The 15,901-nt window shown below is 42.7% G+C and overlaps 2 protein-coding genes across 2 annotated transcripts in view; both read right to left on the bottom strand.

The window, feature by feature from the left end:
• Wdr35 (WD repeat domain 35) overlaps positions 1–841 on the bottom strand; it is a 59,163-nt gene extending 58,322 nt beyond the window's left edge. The window contains exon 1 of the mRNA XM_010618034.1: positions 796–841. Coding sequence (XP_010616336.1) covers positions 796–841 — 46 coding nt within the window. The remainder of the gene's footprint in view (positions 1–795) is intronic.
• A 1,064-nt stretch (positions 842–1,905) lies between these two features.
• Positions 1,906–15,901, bottom strand: part of Matn3 (matrilin 3) — a 24,658-nt gene continuing 10,662 nt past the window's right edge. Inside the window, exons 6-10 of the mRNA XM_033762842.1 lie at positions 15,081–15,206; positions 13,649–13,774; positions 10,591–10,716; positions 3,890–4,000; positions 1,906–2,876 (exon numbers count right to left, since the gene is read on the bottom strand). Of these exons, the coding sequence (XP_033618733.1) occupies positions 2,821–2,876; positions 3,890–4,000; positions 10,591–10,716; positions 13,649–13,774; positions 15,081–15,206 (545 nt within the window). The 3' untranslated portion in view covers positions 1,906–2,820. The remainder of the gene's footprint in view (positions 2,877–3,889; positions 4,001–10,590; positions 10,717–13,648; positions 13,775–15,080; positions 15,207–15,901) is intronic.

Here is a 15,901-nt window from a genome sequence, read left to right on the forward strand (position 1 = left end):
CTGCGCCTGCGCGGTCTTCGGCCCCGGCTCGGCCGCCGGGGAATCTGAGCCTGGGACCGAATCCCTGGGCGCCTGGGACCGAATCCCTGGGCGCCTGGGATCCGCAGGAGGCCCACTGCCCGGCGCTCTGAGAAGAAGGTCCTGGCTTGCGTTCAGGCGGGCCAGGTGGAGCGAATGTCTTTCTCTAGGATGGCCTTCTCCTCTCGCAGCTGGGGAACCCGCGAAAGCGAGTTGGAGCGGCTTTTATTCTCTTTTAGGGCTTTCAGAACAGCTCATCTCTTGCTGCAACCTGGAGAGCCTCTAGGATAGGGATGGGTGCAGCTGTGGTTGTTGCAGCCACAGGTGCCATTGGAGCCCAGCGCGCCGCTGTACTGGTTTCTCCCCTGGAGGCGACTTCTCTATATTGTCTTTTTATACCGTAGTAGGTTTTTTCCCCCTTCTTTCTCCTATGTGAATGCCAGAGAGTTACCGCGCCCCAAAATTGAAGACATAAAAGGTAGAAATGCAAGTAGGAGAGCATTTCTTGCATTAACCAGGTATAATGCAAATCGTCGCTGTAATTACTTGGTCTCGTCCAATCTTTGCTCTGGTTTCCTCTTTTTAGCGTGACCGACGGATGGCTCCCACTGTTGACTTATGTGATCTTGTGTGTACCTTACACAGCAGGGTTTATTTCCTTGCTTGGAGCCTTCCAGTGCCAGCCAAATCCCTTAACCGACCCGTTGTCTCACCCAGCTTATTCTAGGACTGACAACCATCCCTCTGTCCTAAATGTTACTGTGAGGTAACCCTGACCTGAGACAGCCAGTTGTTCTCCAGCGCGGTTCCAGCCTTCCAACATCGGGCCTTACCTCCCTGGTCATCTCACACTCCCTCTAAAAGGCCGCTCTACCAAACGCATAATTCAGGTCTCCCAGAGATCTGCAAACTCAACGTCTATTCTATTCAGTTCATACATTTTCCATTATTGGTGTTAGCTTTTTCAGTATTGAATAGTGCCCAAGACACTGACACCTACTCATAGGCCACTCGTGAAACACATCAGTGTTAATGTGGAGACACGATTACAGCTGTCCACTCACGGTCACACTCCTGAAACCCCTCTTTACCTTTCCCTCCATGTCCGTCAGCTCTCATTTCTTTGTACCAGTAATTCTGGTGACATATTAATATATATTATGGATTCTGTGCTCAAATAAATTTGAAAAATATTACCATAACTCTGTCCTTTCAAATTTTTTGAAAAGTAACATCTTTCATATATAGTGTCTTCATGTATTTATTTTTTACTTCTTTCTTTTTCCTTTTTTTTTTTTTTTCTTTCTTTTTTTGAAACAAGGTCTTGCTGTGTAATCCAGGCTGGTCTTCAACTCAGCAATCCTCCTGCCTCAGCTTCCCAGGTGCTGAAATTAATGGGCATGCACCACCATGCCCAGCTTATTTTTCACTTCTTTAGTTATCTTTTATATCTATAGATTATATTTACTTTTCATGAGTTTATATCAATGCAGAGCTCTTAATTACTTTATCTAAATTTAGATAATTTTATATTATTCTCTCTCCCAAACATATCTAATTAAAGCCCTCTGTCTAACCTGTACATTTTTAGCCTCAAGAGTGTGAAATTACATTATAGGAAGAGTATCGATGTTGTTTCCTTAAATAAGAAAATGTCCTACATTCAAATTAATCATTCAGTTCAAAATAAGGAAATACATTACTACACAAAATTGACACAAATTACCAAAACACCAGTCATGACACTGACATATAAAGGTAACTTTTTATTATATTAAAACAATACTAAAAAAGAACTGAGTAGAACACAATTTAAAGGACTGTTTTATTCTAAAAGTTTGTAAGCTGTAGAGCTAAGAAAAAGAATGTATATGAAAAATTAGGCTTATCACTAACATCAAGAAAGACAATATTCAATTTTGTTCCTTGTTATGCCAATTTTATAAATATAATTTTAATGATTAGGTCCTAAATCAAAATGATAAAGTAAATTTAGGGTTTTTTATCCTTGGTAGAAGTTTAACGCTCTAAATTCACACATAGTGCATCTGTGCACGTCTAAGACCAGAATGAGTTTTAAATGACATATAATATTAATCTGTTTTGACTGTTTTTAGACATGTATATTACAATCTTTTTATCACAACTTCAATGATCAGCAAAGACGAGCAAAAAATGAAAAGTGTTAGTTATATTTTCCTCTCAATTTAATTATATGAACTTTCTAAATGCAAATACTTTGTACAATTTGCACTCTCAGAAATAAAACTGGCTTATATTATAAATACCACTGAGAAAATAGAGCTAAAGTTTCCAATGTGAATACCATTATCTTACTAATATAAATATTTAAAAGTAAATGGCTCAATTAGTAGATAATAAAATAAACATTATTATTGTTGTTTTGGCTTTTTGAGACAGTCTTACTCTATAGTTCAGGTCTGCCTTAAATTGGCTATAGCCCAGGCTGACGAGAACTCTCAACAATTGTCCTGCCTCAGCCTCCCAAGTGTGTGGGGGGGCCTGTGCAATCATGCCTAGCAAGAAACAACATTTTTCATTCTATTTGGCACCTACCATTTCACAGTTATAGCTTAAAGACACTAAAGTTTGCTTTTAAAGATCTGCACCTATATTTCCTTGGAAAAATAATACTGGTTCTCCAGAAAATGCTCATACTGTTTATCCAGTAATTCTGAAGCATTTACAATGGCAAATTTTTAGCAGGGACATTGGAGACACAAGTGTGCAATGCATATCACACTGAGATCTCCACATTTCCAGGTGAAATTTTTGAGCAATTTAACGATGTATTTGTCCATATTCATGTACTTGCAACTTCTCCAAAATGTCATCGAGTGGCTAATTGTTAAGGCGAACACCACTGACACACATTAGAAAACATAAGTGCACCTGTACAGACCTCAACACAAGGGAAAAGAAGCATGTCCTATTGGAAGTGGAGAAAAGCAGAACTATTTTCTCACCAAATATCTAATTTAAAATTCAGAAATTTTATTCCTAAACATCATGATCAAATCAGACCACTGCAGCAAATATTTTTGCTCACAAAATTCAAGGGGAAAGACATCTCCTAGTGGGGTGGGTGAGGGGAGCAGTGTCAAGATTAAAGAAAATGTTGAACTGTCTCCTTTGGCTCTGAAATTTTTACTTTTCCAGGAAGTGCCTGTGAATGCATCAGAGTGAGTGAGAGATCTGCCTCTCTTGTGTGGCCAGGGAGCGTCAATCCGAAATGGGGGAAGGGAAAAGAAGCCTAACTCCAAGTGGCATCTTAAATATGAAGAATTTGGCAATGAAGTCCTTTAAAACTAGGAAATCTGCATGCTCCTAGGTCATACCCACCACAGTCTGTCTGCCACTCGTCTAAGGCACATGGAAACAGAGCTGTTCACTTAAGATGTGCCTTTTTCTTAATGGTTTTACTAAAGAACTGACTTTGACATTCATGTTGTATTTTGAAATCTATTTTCTGACCACTTGGCTAGCCAAAGTGTAGGAGCACAGGTAATCTGAGATGTCACACCTCATCAATCATGGGATTTGTTCCATATGAATACAGATTTTGAACTTAGAGAACCACATTAAGGAATCATAGTATAATCATTCCAACCATTACATGAGAACCCCATAGGAGAATATACTGCTGAGGAAAAGCACCAGGGAAAGAAGTCACGTAAATGGTGAGAACAGTCTATTAAATCATCTTTTAAAAACTAGAAGGAAAAAATACTGTGTACTTCTACTGTGTTACTTCTGCTTATTATAGAGCAATAAATAAGGCACATGCCTGGAGAATGTCCTAAAATGTGTTGGCTCCAAGCAGAAAAGGAAAACCTTCCAGAAAGGATATGCTTGGTGTTGAGTCCCTGGAGATAGGAGCTGACCTTCTCCTGGAGGGCGAGTGTGGCCTCACACCCACAGGCGTCTTCAGTGGAAATGAGTCTCCGGGCTTCTTCAACGGCTGCAGACCAAGGCAGTACACAAAATGTTAGCGGTCTCTAGGAATGGTAACAAGTCGTGGTAACAAGTCGGGAATCCTACAGTCCTGCATATGGCTAACACTACTCAACAAGATGATCTCCAGATCCATCCATTTCTCTCTCTGCAAATGGCAAAGTTTTGTTCTTTTTATGATTGAACACTACTCCCCTGTGTATATACACCATATTTTCTTTACCCATTCATCTGTTGATGGTAACTGAGGTGATTCCTTATGTTGTCTGATGTATGTGGTATAATCAAAAGCTATGATGAATATTTTCATTTTTTAAAAAATGTATGACAATAAAAGATACATTCTCATTAATTCCCCATAGAATACTCTCTCATGGAAGCACTTCTGAAGTCCTTTTCTGTAAATATCTGTAGTTTCACCTGCCTGTCCGCTGGCTGGGGTCTGGCAGTATAGCATGGGATAAGGGAGAGTGTTTGGAGGGGAACTTTAATGTAACAAATTGTTTTTAACTTAAACGTTCACTTCAGGGCCAGGTCCTGAGTTTGATCCTGGTACCACAAAAAACAAACATAGAATAAAATTTAAAAATAAAAAGAATTTTAAATAAACATTTACTGCATATTTCAAGCATACCTTGTATATTGCGCTATGATATTCTGGCCTTCATTCCTTCAGGTATATGCCGAAGGGTGGTGTACCTTGGTCAAATGGTACCTCTATTTTTAAGTTTTTAAGGAACCTCCACACTGATTTCCATAGTAGTTGCACTACTTGGCTTGCACCAGCAGCATCAAAAGGTTTCTCCTTCCCCACATCCTTACCAGAATTTATTGGTTTTTGTATTCTTGACAATAGCAATTTCAACTAGGGTGAAATGGAATCTTGATATCATTTTGATGTGCATTTCCCAGGAAATCTACAATTTCAATTGTGCCACTTCTAAGGCGCATTACCTATGTGAATTTTCCAGAACGTCAAAGGATGTAAAAGCAAACAGAAAGAGGAGCAAGTACTTTGGAATGATAATGTCACAGAAACAGCTGCATTAGGAGACACTGGAAAGACACATAATTGTTGAAGCTAAGTAAGGATTATATGAGGGTTCATTATAATACTCCACACTTTTGTGATTGACAAAGATTATCAACAATATAAAGTAAATTTTTAAAAATATGGTTGGTGTAGGCAGACACCAAGGATACAGGAATAAGACAATGTCCTTGTGTCCGCATTAAGAAAAGAAAATGAAAACAATAGCTTTCTTTGTATGCTCAAAAGATTCCAAATAGTAAAATTAAGTTACTCCTGATTTTCTATATAGAGCCGATACTCTATTAAATGGTCTGATGAGAGTTCTAGTTTTTATGCATGATTATTTTCAAACTAAAACTTCAGGTTTATGTTGACATTTAAGTAAATGTGAGAGTGATGAAGATAACTTCTACTTCCTTCTTTTTTGTTGTTGTTTTTCATTTGTTTGTTTTGTTTTGTTGTTTTGTGAGACAGGGTCTCGCTATGTAGTTGAGACTCACCTGGAACTCACTGTGTAGCCCAGGCTGGTCTCGAACTCAGCGGTCCTCCTGCCTCGGCCTCCCAAGTGCTGGGATTACAGGTGTGCACCACCATGTCCATCTAACTCCTACTTCTCTCGGTAATTCAATAAGGCATCTTTCTTATTTAACATTATAACCCTTCAAATTCTAGAAAGAAAGGCAACTTTCCATGTCTGCAGGTGGCTGTATAATCTCCCAACTGAGTGGAACTACTAAGGATGGGGACATGCTTTGCTCCAACATTTTCCCTCACATTCTATGATAATACGATATAGGGCTGAGGGGCCAAAAGTTCATTTAATCAAATGTCTTTTATCTACCTGTCTAAACTCTACTGAGAAGACTTCCAGGAAGATGGCAGTGTGGTAAGCAGCAACAAATCAGCCTCTCCAGAATTCAGAAGCCAGACATTAGAAAATAACAACTTGGGGAAGAAAGGAGAGAAGGGTTACCTGGGACCCAGGAAGGATCTGAAGGGAAAATTGGAGCCCACAGATAAAGTGAAGAGACAGACCTCTGTGCAGAAAAAGAAGCGGGCAGGCAGCACTTTCTCCCCAGCTTCTGGCTCACGGTGTTAAGAGCGGAGGATCAAATCAACAGAGACACAGTGAAAGCAGGCAACTCCAGAGACCCCCAGGGAAAAATGCATCAGGGGAATGGAGTACACAACAGCGGATGAGTAACTCCAGTCCAAGCAAGTGCAGTGTCCCCTGGAGAGGGTGCTAGGCCAGGTGCCATTTTAGGGAGGGGCCAGCTGAACTCGGGACTTGGAGCAGCCATGGGCTGGCTTCATTTCAGGGCTCCCAATGTTGAAATTTCACAGTGACTGCGTGAAGGAAAACCATGAGAGACACCCAGGGTCAGGGAGCCATGTCAGGCTAGCAAGAAACAAGTGTGGTAGGCTGAAAAACTCAGGCCCAACCCCACAACCACAGGCCAGGATCAGCCTGAAATTCTGTGGATTGGAAAGTACCAGAATTGGCACCCTGCCTTAATCCTACTGCAGGATTGCTGGGAATATCCAGCATGGATTTGGGCTCTGATTGCCTCCTTTGCTTACCAGTGACAGGAGAGTCGTGCCCTGAACTGGACAGTATCACAAACCTGTAGATCCTGGAAGGTAGCCATAGGCTTGAAATCACAGAAAAGATTATTTTTTTTTCTCTTTGCTTTTTTCAGGGGGGATTGATATTTCTCTTTTTTTCTTTTCTGTTTGTTTTATTTTTGTTTTTTCATGAATGTAAACATTGGTTTTATTTTTTGTTTTATTGTGTTCTTTTTTTCCCTCCCTCTTTCCCTTCTATCTTCTTTACCAGCTCCTCAAGGCTTGGATAATCATTCTTTGTCCTTCAGTCTTGCTTCTAATCACTTTCTCTTCTTTTCTTTCTCTATTCTTTTCCCTCTGATCCCGTTTAAATTTTCTCCCCTGAGGGAAAAATTGCTTTGTAGAGTGGATGTTTACTGTATAGAATTGTCTGATTTGTCTTAGATTTTGTTATGTAACTATAAACCTTTTTTTCCTGTCTCTCTTTTTTTTTTTTTTTGAGATAGGATGTCACCATGTAGTTCAGGTTGGTCTTGAACCCACTATGTAGCCCAGGCTAGCCTCAAAGTCAAAGCAATTGACTTTGTGAACATGTCTTTTATGCCTCCTGCTTCAGCCTCCTCTGTGCTGGGATTACAGGCAAGCACCACCACACCCAGCCATAACTATAAATCTTGTACCTATGGTTGAAGTGGCAAACTATTTGTTAGCACAGTTTGTCATTTTCCAGTCTGTGCTTGATGCTATTGTTATTACTGATTATATTACTTTAGCCAAGACAACATAATTGTGATTCAATTGATCTTCCTTATATGCCAATACCTAGATTATCTGGGGTCATAAACAATATGATGGTTTAATACCAAAGAACTGGGTGCTAGGCTACACATCCCTAATAAATTGAAGAGGTAGGATCTTGGGACAGACTCAAAAGCCAGAATCCAGCTGTACCTAGAAGATATCTTTGAAAAGTAGTCATTTCCTAAACAGGTCTCCATACTAGTAATAAAGCTACATACCACAGGCAATTTAAAAGCCTCAATGCAAAAAAACAAATTTAGTGAGAGAGCACTAAAGCAAGATGCAACCCATAATTCATAACTCTCCCAAGACAAATCAAGGGAGCATTGAGGCGAAAGAGATCAAAAACCTCCCAGCTGAATTTTATGAAATAACAAAACAGATCAATAAATCTCTTCACAAAACAGCAATAATTAAAGAGATGATGACCATAATGAAGGAAATGCTTAGTGAATCTAGAATAAATACAGATTTTAAAATAGAGAATCTCAAGAAAGACATCAAAACTATTATGCCCAATAAAAAAAATGGATTCTATAAAAGATTCCAACAGAAATCCAGAAGATCAAAAATTTTACTGAAAGCACACACAGCAGAATCATCCAATGTGAATATAAATTATGAGATCTAGAAGACAGGCTTGTGACTGGCAGTCATCAAATGAAAGAACTCTTAAAAATAGTAAGGGACCACATAAAATTAATCCAACAGCTGCTAGACAATGAAAAAAAGACTAATATAAGATTAATTGAAAACAATGAAAAATCAGAAGAAAGCACAAAAGGCATAAAAGACATGTTCACAGAAGTAATAGCAGAAAATTTCTTCCAAGCATGGAGAAAGAACTTGAGATACAGGTAATTGAGACATATAGAACTTCAAATAGTCATGGCCAGGAAAAAAAAAAAATTATACCAAAGCCTATACTACTCAAGAAAATTCAACACAAGAAATTCAACACAAGAACAAAATATTAAAAGCTATTCAAGAAAAAATAAACCTATTGAACCTCCTGGGAACAGCCAGCCCAAATTCCATCTTAATCAGCCCATTAATTAGTCAGTAGACCAGAAAGTCTCTTGAAAATCATGGACCCCCACTGTTTCCATATAGAGTATAAAGTGGGTATCCACAGGACTTGTTCAGTGTCTCTTGTCTAACAGTCTCTAAGCTCTACGAAGGCATTTCTCAGTGGGATATCTAACCACTTTCTAAAAAAATGTAAAACTAATATGTTAGCAAATTTGAAATTTGAGAGGCAGACCTATTCACAATAACGTCAATATTTAGGAATAAATTTTTAAAAGTACAAGACTTGCACCAGGTGTGGTGGGTGGCACATGGCTTTAATCCCAGCATTCAGGAGGCTGAATCAAGAGGATTGCAGCATGTTTGAGCCCAGCCTGGGCAACATAGTGAACTCAAGCCTAAACTGAACTGCACAGTGAGACCTTGTCTCAAAAAAAAAGTACAAGACTTGTACACTAAAACACTATAAAACATAGTTAAAAGAAATCAAAGAAGAGCTAAATAAATGGGAAGACACCCATGTTAATGGGTTGAAAGAACATCAGCATAGATCCAAATGCTCCCCAAATAGATCTATAGATTTGATTCAGTGTCTATCATGGTCACAGTGCCATTTTAGGGGAAACTGACAAGATAGTTGAAAGAGACCAAGCAATCTTGGAAAAAATAGCTGAAACAACCTTTAAACAGAAGAACAAAACTGGAGGTCTCTTCATTCCAAAACTTATTACAAAGCTGCTGTAATTAAGGCAATGTGATAAGGACATAAAGGAAGATAAGTAGATAGGTGGAAGAGAATTGAGATTTGGGAAATACGCTCTTACATTTAAGGTCAATCGGTTTTCAACAGGGTTGAAGTGAGTTCACTCTTCTCCTCAGTGGACCAGAGACTCAGGCTGACAACAGACTTGGTCTGCCACAGAATGTCAGGAAAACTTCAGAGCCTCGTAAAGACAGCCACTCAAGGGTGTTCTATAGTGGGGAATCCTAGTCCTGTTACATGAGAGGGATGACTGCCATGGGCCAGAGCGCCCCCGTAACCAGGCATCACACATTTCCTTTTCTCTCCGTCTTCCAGCCACACCGGCACCAGCCAACACGTGGCCTGGGTCAGTTCACTTCTGTCACTTCTATCACCATCCTCTCCCAAGCCTGCCCACTGTACTGGCCTCCACCCTGTCCAGCCTTCACAGAGCAGCTAGAGTGACTTCTAAAAATATAAATGGACTCTGCTCATCACTGCCTTAAACCCTGCAAAGGGTTCCCACTGCTGTTAGAATGAAACACGAACTTCTCTCCCCGTGGCTCAGAAGCACAGCATGATTGGGCCCCTGCCTAACTCCCCAGGCTGCACTGTGCCAAGCTTCCTTCCCCGCCCCACCACGCTTCTCACACCAGCCCCCCTTTATTTCCTCTCCCCTTCTAGGCTGTCACTCAGGACTCTGGATTGCTCTCCTTCCCCATCAGCAGCCCCATGGGAGAAACCTGAGCACAGCTTCTCCCTAGCTCTCAAGGACCCTCCCAGCCTGAAGTTGGTTGCTCCAGTCCCTCTGGGCACCTGCCCTTACCAGCACTGCTGCTACTGAACTGGTACATTTATTTCCCACCTGGAAGGTGGAGAGGGAGATCGATTTCAGCAAGGATGGAAACAGCAGGCACAGAGCATGTTTCTGGAATATCAACTGTCCTCTGTGGATAGAGGGAAGCTGGTGGCAAATGAGGAGCTTTTAGAAAATGACATGGAGTAGAATAGAGGTCAGGAGGGGTCTCAAGAGTGAAGAATTGGCAGTTACTGTTCATAGAGCACAATTTCAGTTTGGGGTAATGAAACTGTTCGGGAGCTGACAGTGGGGACATTGCACCGCAGTGCAAATGTACTGAATGTCACCAAAGTACGTTTACAGTGGTCAGAACAGAGAACATTATGTCATGTGTACTCTACTGCAACAAAACCCAGGACTACACAGGGAAATTAACTAGGAAGAAAAAAGGCAGAGATGTGAGATCAGATCAAGGAGAACAGACTGGCAGAGGAGGGTAATTAAGGTGTAGACGACTGGAAACTGCTGGAAGGCTCTGGCCAGAGAAAGGAGCACAGCTGTGAAGAGGAGCTTTCTCCTAGGACATTTTCCTACTGTGAGAAATACTCCTACAGGGCCGGTCTTCACCTGTACACGATTTCTTGTCCTCGTTCAAGCTGTAGCCTGGGAAGCAGTCACAGTGGTAGGACGCGGTCCCGTCACTCACACAAACGTGCTGGCAGCCGTGAGTGCCCAGGGCACACTTGTCACGGACTATCCGGGCATGCAGCAGGAAAGAAGAAAATGTCCACATGTTAGTTAAGCAGAACTGGACTTGCTTCACTGGTCCCGAGCAGTGCTGAGATGAATCCTCCCTTCCGTAGGCAGCCACAAGCCCGTGTTCCAGGGGAGGCCTGTTCCCCTTCTCCAGGACTTACATGCCCGTGACCACAGACATCTCTCTTCTCTTTCCCTTCTGCAGCTCTCTGAGAGGCCCTTCACTTTGTTCTTCTGCCCACAGCACTGGACGGTACTGAGTTCTGATGATCTCCCAGAATTTACCTTGACTCATTCTGATGACAGTCAACATCTCCAGATATTCGTGGGTCGTTACCATAAATAATCTGGTAAGGACCTCGTTGTACATGGAGCTAAGCTTGAGGCTGCACAGAAAGGACTATGTTGACCAAGCCCTGCCCTTGATAGCTTATACAGTGGGACAGAAAACATCGCTGGAGACATACAAAAATACACACTCACAAACACAGAGAGAAACGTAATACAAATGTTAATAAGAACAATATGACAATGTGTATGATTGGACAGTAAAGCATTGATTATCTGTCAAATAAATAACGTTTCAGGGACAACAACACTTTGCCCAAATAACAGCAGAGCAGAGCAAAGCATTCAGTCTCATGTCCAAACTGGCCCAGGACAAACAGCAAGCAACTCTCCATCAGTAAATCCAGGAAGGCTCCCTGGGAAATACAAGTGGCGTTTATTTGCTCCTTCTGACTCTCTTCCTAAGTGACACTTCCTGCTCAAAAACCTTCCGCGACTCACCGTACCACATAACCTACCCATGAACTGCTTTCCCAACCTTAGTGTACGTACTCCCTTCCAAGTGAGGCATATGTTCAGCGAAATACTTACTGGCGGAATACTTCATTTTCCCCTCTGCCCTACTTAACACAACACAGAGATCAATCAGCTGGACCTGCCTCCAGCCCTGACCCTGGACCGGGGTCCACATGAATTCATTAGCCTCCGTCACGCCCGGCAAGGGGACAGGAGGCCAAGGGAGAGACCGCCCGTGGGTGGACCCCAGCTTTGGGCCAGTGTTGCTCATTATCACCTTAGAACACAGACACAAAATTCCCTACCACTCCTCTCCCTCCTCCATCCCTCTCTGCCGTCTGCTGCTTTGCTCTTTGGAATAACAGCCTTCCGGTTAAAGCTTGGAGCCCTGAGAGTAAGGACCCAGTTCAAACCCTGGCTCTGCTACTTAACTCCATCTCCTCCCTGCTGTGAGGGCTGACGGCATTCCTGGGTGTATAAAATGCTTAACGCCATGCATGGCTCACTTAGGAAAAGTGCTGGCTGCAGTTTTGAGGGAGTATCCTCACATAGAAAATGTCCTTGATGTTTTATTTTCTAATAAAGTGTTTCTTTGGCCAGGGATTTAGTTCAGTGGTTCCACTGTTTGCTTGCCTCACAAGCACAAGGGCCCAAGTTTGAATCCTGATACCCCCCAAAAGTGTGTTTTTTATTATTCCTCAGTATGTGCTAATTTAAATGAAAATGTGCTTTTGTTTCACTTTTCCTCCACGTTTCTGGCGACTGAATGTACCCACCAGGTGCGTGTAACTAGCTGGAGCGAGTCCTCCCTACCCCAGCCGGCTCCGCCCACCCGGAAGGGCACACTCCAGCCCGGGCTCAGTCCCTCCCCGGCCTCCTCGGCCTGCACAGCTCTTTCCTCCCAGCAGCGCCTCCCTCTGGCTATAGCGTTTCTGCTTTCGGGAAGAAGTGTTCTCTCCCCGCACCCCCAGGCTGTAAACCACTGAGGCAGGAGCTCACACTTTCTCATCTTCTCAGTGCTTAGGTTCCTATCCTGGGAACAGAGTAGGTGCTCAAAGCGCGCTTCCTGATTTCATGGGTTTTTTTTTCAGTTTTTAAATTTACGTTTAAATGTGTCTTGATCAGTACATGTTTGAAGTACACCGTGGCTATATTCGTCTTGGGGAGTTGTACACGTACATAACACACTTTAATTTTTTCATCCCCTCCCGTTCCTCCCTGTGCCTTCCAACTGTCAATCCTCTTCCCACTTGCCAAGTCTCTATTTCCACTTTTTCCTAACCCTCTTTTTCCCTCCCTCCCCATCTTGTTTCCCTTCCCATCTGAAAAAGGTCTCCATATTTCCTATCACTGTTCTTTTATTTTGCTCTCTATGCACATTTTGGGGAGCCGGTGGTGTTATTTCCCCCCATCTGTCCCGACAAGGTGCTCAGGGAGAGGAGAGATGTGCGAAGTCTAAAAAGCACTCAGCCTGCCAAAACTGAGCACCACTTCCAGAGCTAGGAATTCTGTCGTTTAGGAGAGCTTTCACAGTTGTAAACGCCGCCCTGTTCTGCCAGGGCGTTTAAATCACATTAATGAGGGTTCCTTAGCCATGGCACAGGCTCAGATTCCCTGCAGACCGATCACTAGAAACCGTCAGGGAACGTCCTTAGGCAGGCTTCCTGGAGGAGCTGTGTGGGTCTAATTCAGGCGCTCACAAAGTCTCCTTTACCAAATTATTCAGCTTCATAAGACTAATGCTACAGCAAGTTCCAGGCCAAGTTTTAACTGGAAAAAGATCAGTTCAGCCTATCACATCAAGTAGTTACTGACCAACTGACTTCCTCTAAAATCTCCTATTTGTTTAAAAAGTCCCCAGTGTCCAGGGCTAATAAAATTTTCCCGGATAGGGACCTTATATTTAATCAGCTTTCCTCTTAACCACTGCCCCCCCCGCTCCCTACCCTTTCTTAATAGTTTTCTTCTGCACCATCCATGTTTGCAAAAGCCAGAGAGCTCAGCACCTGCAGAGCAGCCACTGCACAGCTTAGCTGTAAGCATGGCAGAAGGCTTGAACCTCGACTCCTCCATCCTTGTACGTTGGTTTCACTGCCACAGAAGGAATCAGCTGAGTAGACCTTACCTGCACATGTCTTCTTGTCTGCATTCAGAGTGTAGCCCTCGAAGCACTCGCAGTGATGAGACCCAGACCTGTCATTCACACACAGGTGCTGACAGCCGTGGGCACCAGAAACACATTTGTCTTGAGCTGTCAGACAAAAGTCCCGAAAAGAGACGTGAAAACTGCAAGTCTTTCATTACCCATATATATCTGTATCCACCATATATATCCATAAGTGAAATCTTACTTGCAGGTGGAAATAAGAGAAAATCTTATTGATTCTACTCAAAAGCCCTCAGAACGATTTGCTCTAAGTGGAAGTTAGGTGAATGAGATAAAATCCGGCACACTCATTATTTTCCAGCCTTCTCCAGTTCCTTCACAAAATCATCAGTGTGAGGTTTTATAATCTAAGAATTTCATAAATAACTTTCTAAAGCATTTCTTTCAGGTGTATTATATTTATCCTAATTGAGAGAAACACCAACAGTTTCGTGTCTAATTGCGCTATATTTGGAAAAACAGAATTAGAGTTTGAAGAAATTATAAATGAATCTTCTCCTGTTTTTTAATTGAGGAAAATGAGCCCTAATAAGACCAGTGGATTCAGGGCAGCATCGGAATTCAAGACCCAAGTTTTCATTCAATGGACTTTTCCTGATACTGATATATTTTTTAAACCTCTTTTTTTAATTTTTTAATTTTTCATTTAGAGCTAATTTCAGACTTATGAAAACAGTGTGAAACAGAATTTCCTTATTTGACCCTGCTTCCCCAGATGTTAACAACTTCCTGGTAAGATCAACACAATAGCACAGTGTGACTTGCTAATCAGCACACTTTACCCAAGTTTTGCCACCTGTTGCACGGATGCCTCTCTTCCAGTCCAGGGTCCCACACTGCATTTAACTGTCACATCTGAGTCCCCTGCAATCTAGGACACGTTCTCGGTCCATCTTTGTCGTTTATGACTCTGACACATTTTTTAAAACACTGGAAATTATTTCCTGAACTAGAAATGCCTCTTCAGTTGAGTTTGTCTGACGTTTCCTCAAGATTCTGTTTTTAGCAGAAACATCACACCTGTGCTGTCCTGTCCTCAGGGAAGGACGTCCCTACGGTCATCCTGACACTCTTGACTGCCACCTCTGGCTGATATGGCACCTGCCCACTTTCTCCACTGCCACGTCATGGTGTCACCCTCGGTACACAGTAAGTATCTTCTGGACCATTGCTTGGTGTTAAGTCAGCGTTTTCAAGGACAGAGGGGACAGAGAGGAAATGAGGCACACAGTTACACGTGTGCTACGCACACATTCCCAACTTTTCAAACAGACTGGGAACCCCCAGGGAGGCAGGAGAAGAAAACAGACCAAGCTCTCAGTGCCTGAGAACCGCACAGGTGGGCAGGCAGAAGGAAAGCACTCATTGTTCCAACTCCACCCTCCCTTACCTGAGCATGTTTTCCGGTCTTCATTCAAGGTGTAACCTTCATGGCACTCACAGTGGTAAGAGCCCGTCCTGTCATTCACACAAATGTGTTCACATCCGTGAGTGTTAAGAGCACACCTGTCGACAGCTGTCAACATAGCAGTGGACAAATGTGAACGTGGGGAAAGTCCACGGCAGAGAAGTCCTCGGAGGCCACACATCACCCTCAGAGCCGGCGCAGACGGCAGGCCAGGGGCCGGTCAGTGTGGTCCTGGCTGCTTCGCTAACAGCCCTGCCTGTAAGGGAGGCTTCCCCACTTCTTTTATTCTGTTTTATTATCTATAAAATGAGTAGGTTAAATTAAATGATCTCTACATTTTCTTCCTCTCAAAACTTTTCTAGGACCAGGGATTTAGCTCAGTGGTTCCGCTGCCTGCATCACAGGCTCAAGGTCTGGAGTTCGATCCCCTGGTACCAAAAAAAATCAAAAAACAACTCTTTTCTAGGAAGAAAGATGGGGAGGAGCAGAAGAAGGGTAAGGAGGAGAAAAAGGAGGAGGAGGAGAAGGGGGAGCAGGAGGAGGAGGAGGAGGAGGAGAAGATGCTACTCCCACCCCTTACCGGCTCTGCCTGAATCCTCGGGTAGCAGGTGAGCAGGTTGAGCACCTCTCTACATTCTCCTCCACGGCGGGGCCATGCATTTGTCTGGCCTCAGAGAGGAAAGAGACGCTTCCGTTTAAAGTAATAAAACCCAAAGAAAATGCCAAATCCTCAAAAGGACCGAGAGTTTTGGATCCCTTCCTCATGGCCTCTCCTCCTGCTCGCTCTTTTTTTTTTTTTTTTT

Source organism: Fukomys damarensis, unplaced genomic scaffold (assembly GCF_012274545.1).
Source record: "Fukomys damarensis isolate Sample0158 unplaced genomic scaffold, DMR_v1.0_HiC HiC_scaffold_2, whole genome shotgun sequence".
Classification (NCBI taxonomy): Eukaryota; Metazoa; Chordata; class Mammalia; order Rodentia; family Bathyergidae; genus Fukomys; species Fukomys damarensis.